This window comes from Pseudophryne corroboree, chromosome 1, assembly GCF_028390025.1.
Source record: "Pseudophryne corroboree isolate aPseCor3 chromosome 1, aPseCor3.hap2, whole genome shotgun sequence".
Classification (NCBI taxonomy): Eukaryota; Metazoa; Chordata; class Amphibia; order Anura; family Myobatrachidae; genus Pseudophryne; species Pseudophryne corroboree.
In genome coordinates this window covers 1,250,512,632-1,250,536,077 of record NC_086444.1, presented here as the reverse complement: position 1 = coordinate 1,250,536,077, position 23,446 = coordinate 1,250,512,632, and the positions used below count along the sequence as shown (strand labels likewise).

Here is a 23,446-nt window from a genome sequence, read left to right as displayed (position 1 = left end):
ACTGGATGAGGGGACGGGAGCAGGGGGGGTGATGGGTGACTGGATGAGGGAGTGGGGGTGTGATGGGTGATTGGATGAGGGGGCGGTGACGGGTGACTGGATGAGGAGACGAGAGCAGGGATGTGACAGGTGAGTGGATGAGGGGACGGGGGTGTGACGGGTGACTGGATGAGGGGACGGCAGCGGAGGTGTGACGGGTGACTGGATGAGGGGACGAGAGCAGGGGTGTGACAGAAGAGGGGACGGGGGTGTGACGGGTGACTGGATGAGGGGACGGGGGTGTGACGGGTGACTGGATGAGGGAGCGGGGTGTGACGGGTGACTGGATGAGAGAATGAGGGGACGGGTGACTGGATGAGGGGACGGGAGCGGGGGGGTGATGGGTGACTGGATGAGGGGACGGGAGCGGGGGTGTGACGGGTGACTGGATGAGGAGACGGGAGCGAGGGGGTGATGGGTGACTGGATGAGGGGACGGGGGGTGACTGGATGAGGGAGCGGGGTGTGACGGGTGACTGGATGAGAGAATGAGGGGACGGGTGACTGGATGAGGGGACGGGAGCGGGGGGGTGACGGGTGACTGGATGAGGAAACAGCAGCGGAGGTGTGACGGGTGACTGGATGAGGGGACGAGAGCAGGGGTGTGACAGATGAGGGGACGGGGGTGTGACGGGTGACTGGATGAGGGGACGGGGGGTGACTGGATGAGGGAGCGGGGTGTGACGGGTGACTGGATGAGAGAATGAGGGGATGGGTGACTGGATGAGGGGACGGGAGCGGGGGGGTGATGGGTGACTGGATGAGGGGACGGGAGCGGGGGGGTGATGGGTGACTGGATGAGGTGACGAGAGCAGGGGTGTGACAGATGAGGGGACGGGGGTGTGACGGGTGACTGGATGAGGGGACGGGAGCGGGGGGGTGACGGGTGACTGGATGAGGGGACGGGAGCGGGGGTGTGACGGGTGACTGGATGAGGGGACGGGAGCGGGGATGTGACAGGTGAGTGGATGAGGGGACGGGAGCAGGGGTGTGACGGGTGACTGGATGAGGGGACGGGAGCGGGGGGGTGATGGGTGACTGGATGAGGTGACGAGAGCAGGGGTGTGACAGATGAGGGGACGGGGGTGTGAAGGGGTACTGGATGAGGGGACGGGAGCGGGGGGGTGATGGGTGACTGGATGAGGTGACGAGAGCAGGGGTGTGACAGATGAGGGGACGGGGGTGTGACGGGTGACTGGATGAGGGGACGGGAGCGGGGGGGGTGATGGGTGACTGGATGAGGGGACGGGAGCGGGGATGTGACAGGTGAGTGGATGAGGGGACGGCAGCGGAGGTGTGACGGGTGACTGGATGAGGGGACGAGAGCAGGGGTGTGACAGATGAGGGGACGGGGGTGTGACGGGTGACTGGATGAGGGAGCGGGGTGTGACGGGTGACTGGATGAGAGAATGAGGGGACGGGTGACTGGATGAGGGGACGGGAGCGGGGGGGTGATGGGTGACTGGATGAGGGGACGGGAGCGGGGGTGTGACGGGTGACTGGATGAGGGGACGGGAGCGGGGGGGGTGATGGGTGACTGGATGAGGTGACGAGAGCAGGGGTGTGACAGATGAGGGGACGGGGGTGTGACGGGTGACTGGATGAGGGGACGGGGGGTGACTGGATGAGGGAGCGGGGTGTGACGGGTGACTGGATGAGAGAATGAGGGGACGGATGACTGGATGAGGGGACGGGAGCGGGGGGGTGATGGGTGACTGGATGAGGGGACGGGAGCGGGGGTGTGACGGGTGACTGGATGAGGGGACGGGAGCGGGGGGGTGATGGGTGACTGGATGAGGTGACGAGAGCAGGGGTGTGACAGATGAGGGGACGGGGGTGTGACGGGTGACTGGATGAGGGGACGGGGGGTGACTGGATGAGGGAGCGGGGTGTGACGGGTGACTGGATGAGAGAATGAGGGGACGGGTGACTGGATGAGGGGACGGGAGCGGGGGGGTGATGGGTGACTGGATGAGGGGACGGGAGCAGGGGTGTGACGGGTGACTGGATGAGGGGACGGGAGCGGGGGTGTGACGGGTGACTGGATGAGGAGACGAGAGCAGGGGTGTGATGGGTGACTGGATGAGGGGACGGGAGCGGGGGGGTGACGGGTGACTGGATGAGGGGACGGGAGCAGGGATGTGACAGGTGACTGGATGAGGGGACGAGAGCAGGGGTGTGACAGATGAGGGGACGGGGGTGTGACGGGTGACTGGATGAGGGGACGAGAGCAGGGGTGTGACAGATCAGGGGACGGGGGTGTGACGGGTGACTGGATGAGGGGACAGGGGTGTGACGGGTGACTGGATGAGGGAACTGGGGGGTGACGGGTGACTGGATGAGGGGACGGGGGTGTGACGGGTGACTGGATGAGGGGACGGCAGCGGAGGTGTGACGGGTGACTGGATGAGGGGACGAGAGCAGAGGTGTGACAGATGAGGGGACGGGGGTGTGACGGGTGACTGGATGAGGGAGCGGAGTGTGACTGGTGACTGGATGAGAGAATGAGGGGACGGGTGACTGGATGAGGGGACGGGAGCTGGGGGGTGATGGGTGACTGGATGAGGGGACGGGAGCGGGGGTGTGACGGGTGACTGGATGAGGGGACGGGAGCGGGGGTGTGACGGGTGACTGGATGAGGGGACGGGAGCGGGGGTGTGACGGGTGACTGGATGAGGGGACGGGAGCGGGGGTGTGACGGGTGACTGGATGAGGGGACGGGAGCGGGGGTGTGACGGGTGACTGGATGAGGGGACGGGAGCGGGGGTGGGACGGGTGACTGGATGAGGGGACGGGAGCGGGGGTGGGACGGGTGACTGGATGAGGGGAGGAGGGGGGGGGGGGTGTCGGGAGATTGGATGAGGGGATGTGTAATTATATATATATATATATATATATATATATATATATATATATATATATATATATATATATATATATATATATATATTCTAAAGTGCGGTGGGGGTTGTAGACTGTGATTACCCTTGGGGCAGGTACTGATGTGAACGGCCGCCTGTAACTGCTGACATTTCCCCTCTCTGCCCGGCAGCTGCTGGCCCTGTCATTAGGTGTCCTAGGAACCAGTCACACCGCTGCGGATAGGGCGGAGCATGTGAAAAGGCGGAGCAGGGAACCCCCACTGCGCGCTCCGCGCTCCTTCCCGCTGTCTCAGGAAGCCTGTGACATGGCTCGGCGTGTGAAGGAGGTTCTGCCACAAGTTCCCCTGTCTGTCATCCACAGGGACCTCGGTGAGTGCAGCAATTCTATGGTGTAACGGTGATAGGGATTGTAGGGAGCAGGGGTTCTTGGGGATATATGGCATGGTGCGGTGCCCGTCTGTGTGGGTGTATCTGTAATGTATTACAGTACAGGATGTGTATTTATAAACACAATACAGTGTTCTATCATATGTATAGTCTTCTCTTACATATTACATGAATGTGACATATATACGAGGGGTCAGATCCTTGATTACACCTTTTCTTCAGCTCAGACCGGCTGCGTGGACACCACAATCACAAACCTACTGGAAGGACAGGTGGCATTTGTACCTGAAGAAGCCTCACAAAGTGGAAGCGATGTCAGAGCACGAAACACGAGTCGCAAGGTAAGTCACCATTCAGCAGCCCCGCCATGGCCAGAGACCTCGCACTCTTCTGGGCACCAAGCCACTAAGAGAGGAATACAGCTGCGGCCTGTAGGCGTTACCTGCCAGGTACAAACATCGATGATTTGGTGCAGATGTCTGACCCTCCAATGGTGAGGATCCAATGTTTCTTCACTATGGCAGCTTTTATCTTCTACTGATGTTTACAGGATCCCTATACTACCTATCACACGGGTGTATATATCCCTGTGACTGTACAGTGAGGAGTATACCACCGGAATGTGAAAAATATTTGGAAGTCCTTACGCGTGCTTCAAAAGGTTGCTGCCCTCTATCTTCACTGTAGGTCCTAACCCAAAAAGGTCCAGAGAAAAGAAAGATGTGGACAGGAGGAATGTGAAGAAGAGTGGTCACATGGTGACATGTCAGGATGGTTGGTAGTACTTATCTTATGTAAAGAACCTTTCATCCAGAGGAGTTTTGCTTCAATCGATGGATTAGTCACTCATGGGTATATTCAAAATATAACGTGAAGAAGAAAACCATAATGTTTAGTAAATTCTCCAAAAGTCGTCTAATTATTTGGACATTTCAGAAGTTTCAATGGTGTTGTCGCTGGGTCTTTAAATGTGCACTCTAAATGGCGTACCTCACGGTGTGACGTATAGAGGTATCTTTATCTGCCAGAGGATGTGGATCCTTCTCCCATACGCTACGAAGGCTCTGTGACCATTAGTGACTTAAGAAGATTTATGCAATATTCTAACTTACAACAATCAGGGTGTGTGGACACGCATCAAGGCATCGATAAAGAGTTACCGCCTCAACCAACGCGTTTCGGGTATGTATCACCCATGAGGACAAGGTGCCATCTCCAGAGGAAGGTAGTAACTTCAGGATTTTGATCATTTATTGGTATTCAGATCAGTTACCTTTCTGACCTTCTAATTTGGGTTTAATTGGTCTTCAAGGGAGCCGCAGATACCGGACCTCTGCTCCCTCCAAATTTGGTTCCTACCCTTCTGGAAGTAAACACCCTCCCTTGTGTAATACTTTTTCTTTTTCATCCACTATGGGTCACTGGAGTACTCTTGAGATATGGACGGGGCGTTAGCAGGGATAGGCACATTTTAAATTAGTAACCCTCCTCCCCCTCCATACTCCCAAGATGCCCCAGTGTTTTTTGTACCTACCAGGCAAGGCACGTTCTGGACTCTGCTCCAGACTATACTTTTTTTTACTTTTTTTCTTTTTACAAGTCACAGTCCCCTCCCAGCTTACTAAGAAGTTTGGGTCTGGGACTGTGTGCTGCTAAAAGCAGCAAAGGCTTGTCGGCGCTTAGATGAAAAGTCCCGCCATAGATCATAATCAGCGTTAGCTGCAGAGGCAGGTCGGTGCTTGGTGAGAAGCCCCGTCGGAGGCTCCAGACCCCAGCAGAAGGTAAGGAGCAGACAGTCAGCTCATGCTGCCGCCGCTCCGTGGGTGGGGGAGGTTACTGTATGTGATTGTCGCTGTAACGCTGCCCATCACCGCTCTCCCCAGATCACCGCCGCTGCAAAGAGGGACTCGCTATGTAAGCGGTCGGCTCACGCTGCAGCCGCTTAGGGGGTTATAGCCTCTGGACTGCGCCGTCATCCTTCTCCAGCTAACCGGGGCTTCCTGAGCTCGGCAGGACAGCACCGCGGCTCATTGCGCAGAGTAATGAGTGGTGGAGGAGATATTAGGGTGGCTCCAGTCCAGCGATTCCCCTCAGCATAAAGACAGTGTGTTTTCTGTTGTTTCATATGTTCCATATGTTTTAGACCTGTTTGCATAGTCTAAGGGGCAAAACAGGCTATTAAGCCTATGCTGAGAATATATATGTTTAAAAAAAAAAACACATGGTGTGGACGCCATTTTGTAATGACTTACTGCAGAAATTTGGTGTCACACACGGCCACTGGAGGGGGCAGGGGTGTTAGTAGTTTTTTCAGTAGAGCACATATTTAACAGAACTTAGTGTGTACCAGGATGTAGTGCACTCGGTCTTATACACACTTCAGTTATTTTTTAGTCGTGAGGACTTTTGTTTCATTGTATTACTGTCTGTGCATGATGACTGGAAAAGCAAAATCAAAAAAGCAGCTTATCTGTGATAACTGTGATAATATATTACTTGATGGAACTTCCACTTGCACCGTGTGTTTTGCAAATTCGGGTCCAAATAAGGACCTCTACCCTGATCCTCTTTGGGCTATGATGGCAGGTGTGATGGCTGATTTGGCGTTAGAAAGAGTAGTCATAATTTGTCTCATAATTTACCTATTTCCTCGATTTTACAATCTGATGATTCAATGCCAGATCTTGTATCTCAGGAAGAAGAGGAGGAAGGTGAATTGGGCCAGGTGTCAGATAGTGAGGTCACTGATAGCCCGGGCATTGATGATCTCATTAGGGTGGTACACCAGGGCGGTACACCAGTTCCTAGATGTGACCAGACGCCTTTCGGGACCTGACCACATAGGGGATTCCCGCTTACCGTCAGTAACCGCCTGTTACTGACTCCACCCACTGCGCTGTGGGCGGGTTTATGCTGCCACCACCAAACTCCTAACCTGCCGTGGCGTTTGGAACCACGGTTCTGCTCTGTATGTGCCGACACACTGCGTTACCACACCTGTGTGGTGTTGACAAATCCCCACTAGTCACCTGACTAGGCCGCTACCGGTAGCTGGCGGAAGGCGGAACTTGGAGACATTAGGTGCTTCCCTGGACAGCTGGAGGAGGACGGGGCTATGTTTTGCATAGGCCTGCAGGTCATAAGATGAAGCGTCGTCGTCTTTAGGCAGAAGATCTTTATTTGCCCAAATACAGCCTTCAAAAAGGCTGAGCAATACAGCAGATGTTACAGCAGAATGAAGATGGTATAAATACACTGGATGCACGCAGGCCTCCTTATTATGTCAATTTTCCACACAGTACCACAGGGGGGTAAGCCCTCCCTGTCTTCTCCAACCAATCAGGTTATCGCACAAAATATAAATAAATTACATTTTACAAGGATGTCAGTAAGTGCAAAAAAGCTATTTCCTTTTTCCTGCCACACACAGACAAAGGGGGAAATTTACTAAGCTCCCGATTTTGACCGAGATGCCGTTTTTTCATCAAAGTGTCATCTCGGTAATTTACTAAGCAATAATCACGGCAGTGATGAGGGCATTCGTAATTTTTTGGAAGTCCAACAAAAAAATTACGAATGAATACACCATCGGTCAAAACGCGGCTGTTTAAGTATGAATCTCGGTCATTTACTAAGAAGTGCAAAGCAAAAAAAAAACAAACACTGCCGTGAAAAATTACAACTCGTAAAAAAGTGCTAAAAAAAACAGACCTTTTTTTTTTATTCGTGATTGGATAGGCATGCACGGATCCATGAGATCCGTGCATGTATATCAGTGGGAAGGGGTGGGAAAGTGCTTATTTTTCAATTATTGTTCAATTTTTTTTTATTTTTTTTTAATTAAACACTGTAAAATTTATAAAAAAAATTGCGTGGGGTCCCCCCTCCTAAGCATAACCAGCCTCGGGCTCTTTGAGCCGATCCTGGTTGCAGAAATATGGGGAAAAAATTGACAGGGGTTCCCCCATATTTAAGCAACCAGCATCGGGCTCTGCGCCTGGTCCTGGTTCCAAAAATACGGGGGACAAAAAGAGTAGGGGTCCCCCGTATTTTTAAAACCAGCACCGGGCTCCACTAGCTGGACAGATAATGCCACAGCCGGGGGTCACTTTGATATAGTGCCCTGCGGCCGTGGCATCAAAAATCCAACTAGTCACCCCTGGCCGGGGTACCCTGGGGGAGTGGGGACCCCTTCAATCAAGGGGTCCCCCCCCCCCCCAGCCACCCAAGGGCCAGGGGTGAAGCCCGAGGCTGTCCCCCCCCATCCAATGGGCTGCGGATGGGGAGGCTGATAGCCTTTTGTGATAATGAAAAGATATTGTTTTTAGTAGCAGTACTACAAGGCCCAGCAAGCCTCCCCCGCATGCTGGTACTTGGAGAACCACAAGTACCAGCATGCGGCGGAAAAACGGGCCCGCTGGTACCTGTAGTAGTACTACTACTAAAAAAATACCCAAAAAAACACAAGACACACACACCGTGAAAGTATAATTTTATTACATACATACACACATACATACATACTTACCTTATGTTCCCACGCAGGTCGGTCCTCTTCTCCAGTAGAATCCAAGGGGTACCTGTTGAAGAAATTATACTCACGAGATCCAGGGGTCCAGGGTCCTCGGGGAATCCAGGTGTAATCCACGTACTTGAAAAAAATAACAAAACGGACACCCGAGCCACGCACTAAAAGGGGACCCATGTTTGCACATGGATCCCCTTTTCCCGACTGCCAGAAACCCACTCTGACTGATGTCTAAGTGGGTTTCTTCAGCCAATCAGGGAGTGCCACGTTGTAGCACTCTCCTGATCGGCTGTGTGCTCCTGTACTGAGTGACAGGCGGCACACGGCAGTGTTACAATGTAGCGCCTATGCGCTCCATTGTAACCAATGCTGGGAACTTTCTGCTCAGCGGTGACGTCACTTTAGGTCAACCGCAGGGCAGAAAGTTCCCAGCATTGGTTACAATGGAGCGCATAGGCGCTACATTGTAACACTGCCGTGTGCCGCCTGTCACTCAGTACAGGAGCACACAGCCGATCAGGAGAGTGCTACAACGTGGCACTCCCTGATTGGCTGAAGAAACCCACTTAGACATCAGTCAGAGTGGGTTTCTGGCAGTCGGGAAAAGGGGATCCATGTGCAAACATGGGTCCCCTTTTAGTGCGTGGCTCGGGTGTCCGTTTTGTTATTTTTTTCAAGTACGTGGATTACACCTGGATTCCCCGAGGACCCTGGACCCCTGGATCTTGTGAGTATAATTTCTTCAACAGGTACCCCTTGGATTCTACTGGAGAAGAGGACCGATCCTCGTGTGAACATAAGGTAAGTATGTATGTATGTGTGTATGTATGTAATAAAATTATACTTTCAAGGTGTGTGTGTCTTGTGTTTTTTGGGGTATTTTTTTAGTGGTAGTACTACAGGTACCAGCGGGCCCGTTTTTCCGCCGCATGCTGGTACTTGTGGTTCTCCAAGTACCAGCATGCGGGGGAGGCTTGCTGGGACTTGTAGTACTGCTACTAAAAACAATATCTTTTCATTTACATCAAAGGCTATCAGCCCCCCCATCCGCAGCCCATTGGATGGGGGGGGACAGCCTCGGGCTTCACCCCTGGCCCTTGGGTGGCTGGGGGGGGACCCCTTGATTGAAGGGGTCCCCACTCCCCCAGGGTACCCCGGCCAGGGGTGACTAGTTGGATTTTTGATGCCACGGCCGCAGGGCACTATATAAAAGTGACCCCCGGCTGTGGCATTATCTGTCCAGCTAGTGGAGCCCGGTGCTGGTTTTAAAAATACGGGGGACCCCTACTCTTTTTGTCCCCCGTATTTTTGGAACCAGGACCAGGCGCAGAGCCCGATGCTGGTTGCTTAAATATGGGGGAACCCCTGTCATTTTTTTACCCATATTTTTGCAACCAGGATCGGCTCAAAGAGCCCGAGGCTGGTTATGCTTAGGAGGGGGGACCCCACGCAATTTTTTTTTTAAATTTTACAGTGTTTAATTAAAAAAAAAAAAAAAAATTGAACCCCAGCACGGATCACACAAATCCGGCCGAGATTAATTGTAAAAAAGTCGGCAGTGTTTTGCTAATCACTGCCGTAAAAAACACAAAAAAAACACGAATGACATCGACATCGGAAGAAAAGAAAAACCCGAATACGACAGCTTAGTAAATCCATCGTAACAAATTCAAAAAGTTGCAGTTTTACACTTTCGATGTCATTCGTGATTGAACTTTGACCTTTTTCCGAAAATTACGAATGTTAGTAAATTTACCCCAAAGTTTTGTATACTTTAAACTCCAATTCCTACCACCTGGGAGGTTACACTTCACCATTGATACATTTAACACACAACTTCAAATACGGTTTGTATTTGATTTACCAAACAAATGTTCTTCCTTCCTGCATCTACCATTCAGGATTCATATATCAATTAAATCAGCTACATGAAACAAACAGGTTCCAAGCCCATAGACTTTATATATGGGATAAGGAGATCCCCCGTGATTAGCATCTTTCTCTAAGGAACTTACACATCAAAAGGTTTTGTCATTCACACCTCTCTGCTAGGACAGGGCCATTAGCATGCCACTTCCTATTTCCAGAGAGACTGATATAGTAAGTGCATTTTCCCCTATAAAATACAGGTTACCATATCTTGAATATAAATACAGTTAAACATGCAATCCTACAATTGTGCACAGAGCACTACATATGACATGTTAAAACACATCATTAAACATACTTTTAAACAGTCCGCACCCAGCGCCGTAAGTACGTTTAACAGTGACGCCAAGCGCCTTTTGTCCAAATGGTGCCTGGCAGCTGAGGATTAACCCCTTCAGTGCCGCGGCCGCCATTACACGTGTGGCTGGTTAGTCTTTCCGGTCACACTAGATTTCACTGAGACAGAGGAGCCTCTGTCAAAAGATGAGGTTTAATTTGCTAAGAGACAAAGGGCGACTGTGTGTTTTTTCGTTTTTTCAGATTGTCGGAAGCATGGCAAGATCCAGGTAAACTGTTTTCTGTGCCAAAGCGATTTCTGTCTAACTACCCTTTCCCTCAGTCTGTGACAACTAAATGGGAAAATTTGCCACTACTGGATTCTTCAGTTTCAAAACTTTCAAAGAAGTTCATCATTCCAGTTCCAGGTGCAACAACGCTTATAGATCCGTCTGAGCGTAAGCTGGAGTCCATGCTAAAGTCCATGTATACAGCAGCAGGGGTGTTGCTTAGACCTGCTTTAGTTGGAGTTTGGATTAACAAGGCTGTAGTAGCATGGGCGAAACAGCTCAGGTTAGGCCTACAACAAGGTCTTTCCCCAGACCAGCTTATACTTCTAACTGATCACATTTGTGAATCGGGTGAGTATTTGGCTATGGCATCTATGGATGTTGGACAAGTTAGTTCTAAGATTTCAGCCTCTATTATTGCGGCCCGTCGTTTGGTTGCAGTCTTGGCAGGCCGAGGCTGAGAACGAATAGAGACGTTGCCTTATACTGATGATAGGATATTTAGTCCTGAATTGGACAAATGGATTTCTCAGGCTACGGGGGAAAATCTGTGTTCATACCGTTTCCTGCACCAGTACCTAAAAAGAAGTACTCTGGACCAGCGTTCAGATCTTTTAGACCTCAGTCCTTTCGAGGCCGTGCTCGAGGAACAACTGTACACGAGTAGACGTGGTAAAGGATGTGATTTTCAACAAACCACTAACCGTCGTCAAGAAACAAAGCCAACTGACAAACCAGTGGTATGACTGGCTTCCAGCCCATCTCAGATCCTCAGTGGTGGGGGCTTTCAAACGTTTCACTTGGCGTGGTTTCAGACATCCACAGATGGCTGGATCCGCAATTTAGTGTGCAAGGGTTACAAAATAGAGTTCGATTGTCTTCCACCAATGCGATTTTTCAAGACAGGTCTACCTGTGTCAGGAGACAAGAAGGCAGTTCTGCAGACCGCGATTCAGTCTCTCGTATATTCAGCAGTTTTGATTCCGGTTCCAGTTCAACAACAAGGTCAGGGTTATTATTTCAATTTTTTTGTAGTACCAAAGCCGGATGGCTCTGTCAGACCGATATTGAACCTAAAGGGGCTCAATCAGTATGTCACTTATTACAGATTCAAGATGGAATCCCTGCGGTCAGTCATTGCAGGTTTAGAGCCACAGGAATTCATGATAGCGCTGGATCTCAAGGATGCGTACTTACACATTCTAATTTGGCCACCGCATCAGGCATACTTAAGGTTTGCAGTACAACAAAGCTATTCGCAATTTCAGGCACTACCGTTTGGCCTCTCGTCAGCGCCTCGGGTATTCACAAAGGTGATGTCTGTGATGATTTCTTATCTCAGATCCCTGGGAGTGATAATAGTTCAGTACTTAGACGACCTACTCATCAAGGCTCCATCTCAACAGATACTTCTTCAACATGCCTTACTAACGTACAATGTACTAGTTCAGCACGGTTGGATTGTCAACTTAAAAAAATCTAGCCTGACTCCGTCTCAACAAATTCAATTTATGGAAATAATTCTGGATACGGTAGATCAACGAATTTACCTGCCAGAGGAGAAAGCACAAAGTATTCGCCATCTGGTACAGTTAGTGCTCAGACCACGGACAGTCTCGGTGCATTTGTGCATTCCACTATTAGGAAAGATAGTGGCGGCTTTCGAAGCGCTCCAGTTCGGAAGATTTCACTTACGTCCTTTTCGACTGGATGTTCTCGCACAGTGGTCAGGCTCGAATCTTCAGATTCATCAGATGGTGCGGTTGTCTCCACGGTCCAGAGTATCACTGCTCTGGTGGCTCCAAATAAGAAATCTCAATGCGGGAAAAAGGTTCAGCATCTGGAATTTAATAATTCTGACGACGGACGCGAGTCTCAGAGGTCGGGGGGCAGTGGTCCTACATTGTCAACTTTAGGGTCTCTAGTCACACCGAGAGATTACTGTCAATAAATGTCCCGGAACTCAGGGTGATTTACAACACGCTGTGACAGGCAGTTCACATGCTTCAGGTTCAGTCAGACAACGTGACGGCAGTCGCATACATCAACATACAAGGCGGGACTCGAAGTCGCATGGCCATGTGAGAAGTAGCTCAAATCCTGAATTGGGCCGAGCATCAGCAAGTGATATTGTCGGCAGTGTTCATTCCAGGAGAATGGGCTTTACATCCAGAAGTGTTCCAGAGGTGGGGTTACCCACAGGTGGGTCTGATGGCATCTCGTCACAATCATCAAACATCCCAGTATGTGTCCAGAACAAGAGATCCAAAGGCAGTGGCGGTGGATGCTCTCACAATAGCGTGGCCGTACAGCCTCGTGTATCTGTTTCCACCATTTCCACTGCTTCCTCTGTTGCTAAAGCGGATCAAAAGAAAGGACAGTCATTCTAGTGGTGCCTCATTGGCCTCGGAGAGCATGGTTCTCGGATCTCCGCGGGCTACTTGCAGACGATCCGTGGCCGCTTCTGACGGGGTGGCTGTTGAAACCGCTCTCTTAAGGTGAGAGGGCATTCCACAGTCCGTTATACCAACCATGTTACGTGCTAGGAATCCAGTTACGGCAGCTCATTATCACAGCTGCCTATATAGGTTGGTGTGACTTTCGAAAGTTTCCTATATCTTCTTTCAAGTTATCCCGTCTTTTATTATTTTTACTGGCAGGGTTAAATGGAGGACCACGGTTATCTACACTACAGGTGCAGGTCTTGGCTTTGTCACCTTTCTTTAAGCGGCGTTTGACCCTTTTGCCAACAGTTCACACTTTCCTGCAAGGTGTCCTCAGTGTACAATCTCCATTCATTCCACCTACAGCGCCATGGGACTTGAATCTGGTTTCAGATTTCTTACAGTCTTCATATTTTGAACCCTTACAACAAGTGGATATAAAGTTTCTCACTTGGAAAACAATTTTTCTCCTAGCCTTAGCTTCAGCAAGGCGTGTTTCCGATTTGGGTGCCTTGTCATGCAAGCCACCGTATTTGGTGTTTCATGATGACAGAGCGGAACTTCGGATGAATCCCGCTTTCCTACCAAAGGTAGTGTCCTCTTTTCACATCAATCAACCAATAGTAGTTCCTGTGTTGACAGGAAATTCTGGAACCTTGGATGTGGTACGCGCATTACGCGTTTATGTGTCCCGAACGTCTACAGTTCGTAAGACTGATACGTTGTTTGTTCTCTATGATGCTGCCAAGATGGGTTGGCCAGCTTCTAAGCAGACCTTATCCAGATGGATTAAACTGACCATACGTCAGGCTTACCTTCATGCTAGGTTACAGCTGCCTACATCAGTAATAGCTCATTCCATACGTTCTGTGGGAACTTCATGGGCAGCTGGTCGTGGGGCTTCTACGACGCAGCTTTGCCGTGCGGCTACATGGTCATCAGTGCACACGTTTGTGCACTTTTAGAAGTTTGATACGTTTGCAGCATCAGCATCTAGCTTTGGCCGCCTAGTGTTACAGGTGCCAAACAGCTCTCCCGCCCAGGGGGGAAACTTTGGTACGTCCCAAGAGAACTCCAGTGACCCCTACTGGATGAAGAAGAAAAGGATTTATCTGGTAAGTACCAAAATCCTTTCTCTAACGTCCTAGTGGATGCTGGGAACTCCGAAAGGACCATGGGGAATAGCGGCTCCGCAGGAGACTGGGCACAACTAAAAGAAAGCTTTTAGACTAACTGGTGTGCACTGGCTCCTCCCACTATGACCCTCCTCCAAGCCTCAGTTAGATTTCTGTGCCCGGCCGAGCTGGATGCACACTAGGGGCTCTCCTGAGCTCCTAGAAAGAAAGTTTATTTTAGGTTTTTTATTTTACAGTGAGACCTGCTGGCAACAGGCTCACTGCATCGAGGGACTAAGGGGAGAAGAAGCGAACCTACCTGCTTGCAGCTAGCTTGGGCTTCTTAGGCTACTGGACACCATTAGCTCCAGAGGGATCGACCGCATGGAACTGGCCTTGGTGTTCGTTCCCGGAGCCGCGCCGCCGTCCCCCTTACAGAGCCAGAAGCAAGAAGAGGTCCGGAAAATCGGCGGCAGAAGACATCAGTCTTCACCAAGGTAGCGCACGCACTGCAGCTGTGCGCCATTGCTCCTCATACACACTTCACACTCCGGTCACTGAGGGTGCAGGGCGCTGGGGGGGGGGCGCCCTGAGCAGCAATAAAAACACCTTGGCTGGCAAATATATCACAATATATAGCCCCAAAAGGCTATATATGTGATAAATACCCCTGCCAGAATCCATAAAAAAGCGGGAGAAAAGTCAGCGAAAAAGGGGCGGAGCTATCTCCCTCAGCACACTGGCGCCATTTTCTCTTCACAGTACAGCTGGAAGACAGCTCCCCAGGCTCTCCCCTGTAGTTTGCAGGCTCAAAGGGTTAAAAAGAGAGGGGGGGCACTAAATTTAGGCGCAATATTGTATATACAAGCAGCTATTGGGAAAAATTCACTCAATATAGTGTTAATCCCTAAATTATATAGCGCTCTGGTGTGTGCTGGCATACTCTCTCTCTGTCTCCCCAAAGGGCTGTGTGGGGTCCTGTCCTCAGTCAGAGCATTCCCTGTGTGTGTGCGGTGTGTCGGTACGGCTGTGTCGACACGTTTGATGAGGAGGCTTATGTGGTGGCAAAGCAGATGCCGATAAATGTGATGTCGCCCCCTGTGGGGCCGACACCAGAGTGGATGGATAGGTGGAAGGTATAAACCGACAGTGTCAACTCCTTACATAAAAGGCTGGATGACGTAACAGCTGTGGGACAGCCGGCTTCTCAGCCCGCGCCTGCCCAGGCGTCTCAAAGGCCATCAGGGGCTCAAAAACGCCCGCTCCCTCAGATGGCAGACACAGATGTCGACACGGAGTCTGACTCCAGTGTCGACGAGGTTGAGACATATACACAATCCACTAGGAACATCCGTTACATGATCCCGGCAATAAAAAATGTGTTACACATTTCTGACATTAACCCAAGTACCACTAAAAAAGGGTTTTATGTTTGGGGAGAAAAAGCCGGCAGTGTTTGGTTCCCCCATCAAATGAGTGAATGAAGTGTGAAAAAGCGTGGGTTCCCCCGATAAGAAACTGGTAATTTCTAAAAAGTTACTGATGGCGTACCCTTTCCCGCCAGAGGATAAGTTACGCTGGGAGATATCCCCTAGGGTAGATAAGGCGCTCACACGTTTGTCAAAAAAGGTGGCACTGCCGTCTTAGGATACGGCCACTTTGAAGGTACCTGTTGATAAAAAGCAGGAGGCTATCCTGAAGTCTGTATTTACACACTCAGGTACTAGACTGAGACCTGCAGATAGTGCTGCTGCAGCGTGGTCTGTGACCCTGTCAAACAGGGATACTAGTTTGCTAACATAAGAGCATATTAAAGACGTCGTCTTATATATGAGGGATGCACAGAGGGATATTTTGCCGTCTGGCATCCAGAATTAATGCAATGTTCATTCTGTCAGGAGGGTATTAGAGACCCGACACTGGACAGGTGATGCTGACTTTAAAAGGCACATAGATCCTTATAAGGGTGAGGAATGGTTTGGGGATGGTCTCTGGGACCTCGTATCCACAGCAACAGCTGGGAAGAAATTTTTTTACCTCAGGTTTCCTCACAGCCTAAGAAAGCACTGTATTATCAGGTACAGTCCTTTCGGCTTCAGAAAAGCAAGCGGGTCAAAGGCGCTTCCTTTCTGCACAGAGACGAGGGAAGAGGGAAAAAGCTGCACCAGTCAGCCAGTTCCCAGAATCAAAATTCTTCCCCCGCTTCCTCTGAGTCCACCGCATGACGCGGGGGCTCCACAGGCGTAGCCAGGTACGGTGGGGGGCCGCCTCAAAAATTTCAGCGATCAGTGGGCTCGCTCACAGGTGGATCCCTGGATCCTTCAAGTAGTATCTCAGGGGTACAAGCTGGAATTCGAGGCGTCTCCCCCCCGCCGTTTCCTCAAATCTGCCTTGCCGACAACTCCCTCAGGCAGGGAGGCTGTGCTAGAGGCAATTCACAAGCTGTATTCCCAGCAGGTGATAGTCAAGGTGCCCCTACTTTAACAAGGACGGGGTTACTATTCCACACTGTTTGTGGTACCGAAACCGGACGGTTCGGTGAGACCCATTTTAAATTTGAAATCCTTGAACACATACATAAAAAAATTCAAGTTCAAGATTGAATCGCTCAGGGCGGTTATTGCAAGCCTGGAGGAGGGGGATTACATGGTATCCCTGGACATCAAGGATGCTTACCTACATGTCCCCATTTACCATCCTCACCAGGAGTACCTCAGATTTGTGGTACAGGATTGCCATTACCAATTCCAAACACTGCCGTTTGGACTGTCCACGGCACCGAGGGTCTTTACCAAGGTAATGGCAGAAATGATGATACTCCTTCGAAAAAAGGGAGTTTTAATTATCCCGTACTTGGACGATCTCCTTATAAAGGCGAGGTCCAAGGAGCAGTTGTTGGTCGGAGTAGCACTATCTCGGGAAGTGCTACAACAGCACGGATGGATTCTATACATTCCAAAGTCACAGCTGGTTCCTACCACACGCCTACTGTTCCTGGGGATGGTTCTGGACACAGAACAGAAAAAAGTGTTTCTCCAGCAGGAGAAAGCCAAGGAGCTGTCATCTCTAGTCAGAGACCTTCTGAAACCAAAACAGGTATCGGTGCATCACTGCACACGAGTCCTGGGAAAAATGGTAGCTTCTTACGAAGCAAAATTCCATTCGGCAGGTTCCATGCAAGAACCTTTCAGTGGGACCTCTTGGACAAGTGGTCGGGATCGCATCTTCAGATGCATCGGCTGATAACCCTGTCTCCAAGGACCAGGGTATCTCTACTGTGGTGGCTGCAGAGTGCTCATCTTCAAGAGGGCCGCAGATTCGGCATACAGGACTGGGTCCTGGTAACCACGGATGCCAGCCTTCGAGGCTGGGGGGCAGTCACACAGGGAAGAAATTTTCAAGGACTTTGGTCAAGTCAGGAGTCGTCCCTACACATAAATATTCTGGAACTGAGGGCCATTTACAATGCCCTAAGTCTGGCAAGGCCTCTGCTTCAAAACCAGCCGGTACTGATCCAATCAGACAACATCACGGCAGTCGCCCATGTAAACCGACAGGGCGGCACAAGAAGCAGGATGGCGATGGCAGAAGCCACAAGGATTCTCCGATGGGCGGAAAATCACGTCTTAGCACTGTCAGCAATGTTCATTCCGGGAGTGGACAACTGGGAAGCAGACTTCCTCAGCAGACACGACCTACACCCGGGAGAGTGGGGACTTCATCCAGAAGTCTTCCAACTGTTGGTAAACCATTGGGAAAGGCCACAGGTGGACATGATGGCGTCCCGCCTAAACAAAAAACTAGATATTGCGCCAGGTCAAGGGACCCTCAGGCAATAGCTGTGGACGCTCTAGTGACACCGTGGGTGTACCAGTCGGTTTATGTATTCCCTCCTCTGCCTCTCATACCAAAGGTACTGAGAATAATAAGAAAACGAGGAGTAAGAACGATACTCGTGGTTCCGGATGGGCCAAGAAGAGCTTGGTACCCAGAACTTCAAGAAATGATATCAGAGGACCCATGGCCTCTACCGCTCAGACAGGATCTGCTACAGCAGGGGCCCTGTCTGTTCCAAGACTTACCGCGGCTGCGTTTGACGGCATGGCGGTTAAATTCCGGATCCTAAAGGAAAAGGGCATTCCGGAGGAAGTCATTCCTACGCTGATAAAAGCCAGGAAAGAAGTAACCGCAAACCATTATCACTGTATTTGGCGAAAATATGCTGCGTGGTGTGAGGCCAGGAAGGCCCCAACAGAGGAATTTCAGCTGGGTCGTTTTCTGCACTTCCTACAGTCAGGAGTGTCTATGGGCCTAAACTTGGGTTCCATTAAGGTCCAGATTTCGGCTCTGTCAATTTTCTTCCAGAAAGAACTGGCTTCACTGCCTGGAGTTCAGACATTTGTTACGGGAGTGCTACATATTCAGCCCCCTTTTGTGCCTCCTGTGGCACCTTGGGATCTCAACGTGGTGTTGAGTTTCCTGAAATCACATTGGTTTGAGCCACTTAAAACTGTGGATTTGAAATATCTCACGTGGAAAGTGGTCATGTTATTGGCCTTGGCTTCGGCCAGGCGTGTGTCAGAATGGGCGGCTTTGTCATGTAAAAGCCCTTATCTGATTTTCCATATGGATAGGGCAGAATTGAGGACTCGTCCCCAGTTTCTCCCTAAGGTGGTATCAGCTTTTCACTTGAACCAACCTATTGTAGTGCCTGCGGCTACTAGGGACTTGGAAGATTCCAAGTTACTGGACGTAGTCAGGGCCTTAAAAATTTATATTTCCAGGACGGCTGGAGTCAGGAAAACTGACTCGCTATTTATCCTGCATGCACCCAACAAAATAGGTGCTCCTGCTTCTAAGCAGACTATTGCTCGCTGAATTTGTAGCACAATTCAGCAGGCTCATTCTGCGGCTGGACTGCCGCATCCTAAATCAGTAAAAGCCCATTCCACGAGGAAAGTGGGCTCATCTTGGGCGGCTGCCCGAGGGGTCTCGGCTTTACAACTTTGCCGAGCTGCAACTTGGTCAGGGGCAAACACGTTTGCTAAATTCTACAAATTTGATACCCTGGCTGAGGAGGACCTTGAGTTCTCTCATTCGGTGCTGCAGAGTCATCCGCACTCTCCCGCCCGTTTGGGAGCTTTATTATAATCCCCATGGTCCTTTCGGAGTTCCCAGCATCCACTAGGACGTTAGAGAAAATAAGATTTTACTCACCGGTAAATCTATTTCTCGTAGTCCGTAGTGGATGCTGGGCGCCCATCCCAAGTGCGGATTGTCTGCAATACTTGTGTATAGTTATTGTTAACTAAAGGGTTATTGTTATGAGCCATCTGTTGAGAGGCTCAGTTATGTTTCATACTGTTAACTGGATATGGTATCACGAGTTATACGGTGTGATTGGTGTGGCTGGTATGAGTCTTACCCGGGATTCAAAATCCTTCCTTATTGTGTCAGCTCTTCCGGGCACAGTATCCTAACTGAGGTCTGGAGGAGGGGTATAGTGGGAGGAGCCAGTGCACACCAGGTAGTCTAAAAGCTTTCTTTTAGTTGTGCCCAGTCTCCTGCGGAGCCGCTATTCCCCATGGTCCTTTCGGAGTTCCCAGCATCCACTACGGACTACGAGAAATAGATTTACCGGTGAGTAAAATCTTATTTTTTTTTTTTTTTTTATCTGGATTTTATTTGTTCACTCAGTGTGTGTAATACGTTTTTACGTTAACCATGCTGCTTTTGAGAATCCTCTTGGGACCAAAAGATACCTTTTTATATAAGGAGCCCTGCAGACCTAACCGTGAGTGTATGATATGATATCTTCTACTGTCAGCCTTTAACAGTCGATGCCTGGATGCGTGTCCACACTCCCTGATTGTAGCGATAGAATATTGTAGAAATCTTAATTCACCAATGGTCACAGAGCCTTCGTAGCGTATGGGAGAAGGATCCACAGATAAAGATACCTCTATACGTCACACCGTAAGTGAGGTACGCCATTTAGAGTGCACATTTAAAGTCCCAGCGACACCACCATTGAAATTCTAAAATGTCCAAATAATTAGACGACTTTTGGAGAATTTACTACACGTAATGTTTTTCTTCTTCATGTTATATTTTTCATATACCCATGAGTGACTAATCCATCGATTGAAGCAAAACTCCTCTGGATGAAAGGTTCTTTACATAAGATAAGTACTACCAACCATCCTGACATGTCACCATGTGACCACTCTTCTTCTCATTCCTCCTATCCACAGGAGTATACACCGTATATACAGCTTGTCACTCAGACAACAAAGAACTCTGACGTAATAACTGTCCTTCATTTTCAGCCGACTCACAGAGGTTTTGCACGAAGGCCTGAAGACAGACACTTATCATTACAAGAACGCAAAGATGTTCTCTACGAGTATGCACGAAGGTGAGGGCACGGCAGGTAGAGCTGAGGCGTCGCGCAAGGGGGGCGGCACGTAGAGCTGAGGCGTCGCGTGGGGGGCGGCACGTAGAGCTGAGGCGTCGCGCGGGGGGGCGGCACGTAGAGCTGAGGCGTCGCGCGGGGGGGGCGGCACGTAGAGCTGAGGCGTCGCGCGGGGGGGGCGGCACGTAGAGCTGAGGCGTCGCGCGTGCGGGGCGGCACGTAGAGCCGAGCCGAGGGGTGGGGTGGGGGTGGGGGGGGGGGCACGTAGAGCCGAGGCATCGCGCGCAGCAGTTACACCCTTGCATTTTGTGGCTTTTACATGGGATACTCAGCATATTTGTACTGCCTACGTAGCCTTCTTTCCTGTACTCTGTAACTTTGTGATTCTTCTCTCCCTCCTCTCTGTTCTCCCTCACCCCCTGTTATTCTTCCTCCTTTCTTCTCTTCTCCCCCTTTCGCTTTCTTTTTCTCCACCTTTTCCTCCCCCTCCCTCTTCCCCTCCCTCTTCTGCCCTCCCTCTTCCCTCCCCCCTCCCTCTTCCCCCCCCCTCCCTCTCCCCCCCCCCCTCCCTCTTCCCCCTCCCTTTTCCACTCCCCCTCCTCCGCCTCCCTCCTCCCTCTCCCCTATCTCCTCCCTCTCCCCTATCTCCTCCTTCTCCTCCTCCCTCTCCTCCTCCCTTCCTCCCCCTCCTCCTCCCTTCCTCCCCCTCCTCCTCCCTTCCTCCCCCTCCTCCTCCCTTCCTCCCTCTCCTCCTCCCTTCCTCCTCCCTTCCTCTCCTCCTCCCTTCCTTCCTCTCCTCCTCCCTTCCTCCCTCTCCTCCTCTCTTCCTCCCCCTCCTCCTCCCTTCCTCCCTCTCCTCCTCCCTTCCTCCCTCTCCTCCTCCCTTCCTCCCCTCCTCCCTTCCTCCCTCTCCTCCTCCCCTCCTCCCCCTCCTCCTCCCCTCCTCCCTCTCCCCCTCCTCCCCCTCCTCCTCCCTCTCCCCCTCCTCCTCCCTCTCCCCCTCCTCTCCCTCCTCCCTCTCCCTCCTCCCCCTCCTCTCCTCCCCCTCCTCTCCTCTCTTCCCTCTCCCTCCTCCCTCTCCCTCCTCCCTCTCCCTCCTCCCTCTCCCTCCTCCCTCTCCCTCCTCCTCTCCTCTATCTCCTCCTCTGTCCTGACAGGAGATACCGGAAAAAGTTTGGCGGCCTGGGCACAGCGGCGGAGCAGGAGACGAGCGGATGACATGGAATTTGCGGGAGGAAGCAGTGACGGAATGTGATGAGACCGGGGACTGGGGATATTACTATAAGGAAGCAGGCGTGAGTGCCTGGTAGCACAAAACCTTTTCATGAAGATCTTGGTACATGGCAGCACGAACCACGAAGGTTGTGGAGGGAAGATGGAGCTAAGGCAAGAAAGGGAGGGCATGTAGTGCTGGGTATGGGGGGTTGGGGGAGAATCCATCGCTGGGCGAGGGGGAACCATGGGTCGGGCCAGAGTTTGCTGGAGAGATCCATCACTGGACCATTGAGGGACGTTGGCTGCCAGGGGACCCAACACTGGGTTGTATATATAGGAAAGGGGAATCCATGGCTGGGGGGGCCCATAACTTGCTGCAGAGGGAGGGAGGGGGGGGATCAATCACCAGGCTGAGGGGGCCGATCACTTGGCTCAGTGGGAAGGAGGGGGGGATGCAGAGGCCAGGAGGTAGTGGGAACACAGCACTGAGCTGCAGAGGCTGAGGGGGGTCCCGTAACTTGGCTGAGGGGGTCTTGGCTGAGGGGGTCCCGTAACTTGGCTGAGGGGGTCCCGTAACTTGGCTGAGGGGGCCCCGTAACTTGGCTGAGGGGGCCCCGTAACTTGGCTGAGGGGGGCCCGTAACTTGGCTGCAGAGGGATTGGGGGGTGGGGAGCATAGCTTGGCTCAGTGGGAGGGAGGGGGGTTCATCACTTGGATGCAGAGGCCAGGAGGTAGTAGGAACACAGCACTGAGCTGCAGAGGCTGAGGGAGGTCCCGTAACTTAGCTGCAGATGCCAAGAGTGTGGGGGAGGCCCAGCAATGAGCTTCAGTGGAAGAGAGGGTGAGGGGATTCATCACTGGGCTGCATAACCATCATATATGAAGCATACAAGCAGAGCAGCTGGGATGGGGGTGGGGGGTTCTCTACACAGAGGAGGGGTGTCTGGGCTGCTGCATTAATGAGCGGTGGGGAAGGGTCTTACACAGAGGAGGGGTGTCTGGGCTGCTGCATTAATGAGCGGTGGGGAAGGGTCTTACACAGAGGAGGGGTGTCTGGGCTGCTGCATTAATGAGCGGTGGGGAAGGGTCTTACACAGAGGAGGGGTGTCTGGGCTGCTGCATTAATGAGCGGTGGGGAAGGGTCTTACACAGAGGAGGGGTGTCTGGGCTGCTGCATTAATGAGCGGTGGGGAAGGGTCTTACACAGAGGAGGGGTGTCTGGGCTGCTGCATTAATGAGCGGTGGGGAAGGGTCTTACACAGAGGAGGGGTGCCTGGGCTGCTGCATAAATGGACTATGAGGACGCTGTGGTCGCAGTGACGGGAAGATGGCTGCTGTCTGCTATGTTAATGGAAGGAGTTGTACATATACAGGATATTTTAAATATTAAAATGTAAATCTGATTGTTGCTGGTCTTTCTTCATTATCTGCCGCTATACCGGTGTACACACACTGGGACTGATTCATGTTTGTAAGTAAAGCAAAAGAGCAAGCAACGCCATGCTGCACTGCAGGTGGGGCAGATGTAACACGTGCAGAGAGATTAGGATTTGGGGGCTGCAGGTCCCCCATAGACCACCAAGGAAAGGGAAAGTGCACTTTACTTTATTTCTCATACGTCCTAGAGGATGCTTGGGTCACTTCAAGAACCATGGGGTATAGATGGGATCCGCAGGAGACATGGGCACTTTAAGACTTTCAAAGGGGTGTGAACTGGCTCCTCCCTCTATGCCCCTCCTCCAGACTCCAGTTTAGATCCTGTGCCCAGGGAGACTGGATGCACACTGAGGAGCTCAACTGAGTTTCTCTGGAAAGACTTTGTTAGGTTTTTTATTTTCAGGGAGGCTGCTGGCTACAGGCTCCCTGCATCGTGGGACTGAGGGGAGAGAAGTCAGACCTACTTCTGTGAGTTTAAAGGCCCTGCTTC

At 51.2% G+C, this 23,446-nt stretch overlaps 1 protein-coding gene across 1 annotated transcript in view; it reads left to right on the top strand.

The window, feature by feature from the left end:
• AUP1 (AUP1 lipid droplet regulating VLDL assembly factor) overlaps nt 1-21,896 on the top strand; it is a 71,762-nt gene extending 49,866 nt beyond the window's left edge. The window contains exons 9-12 of the mRNA XM_063926014.1: nt 3,091-3,289; nt 3,530-3,648; nt 20,219-20,307; nt 21,462-21,896. Coding sequence (XP_063782084.1) covers nt 3,091-3,289; nt 3,530-3,648; nt 20,219-20,307; nt 21,462-21,522 — 468 coding nt within the window. The 3' untranslated portion in view covers nt 21,523-21,896. The remainder of the gene's footprint in view (nt 1-3,090; nt 3,290-3,529; nt 3,649-20,218; nt 20,308-21,461) is intronic.
• The last annotated feature ends 1,550 nt before the right edge of the window (nt 21,897-23,446 follow it).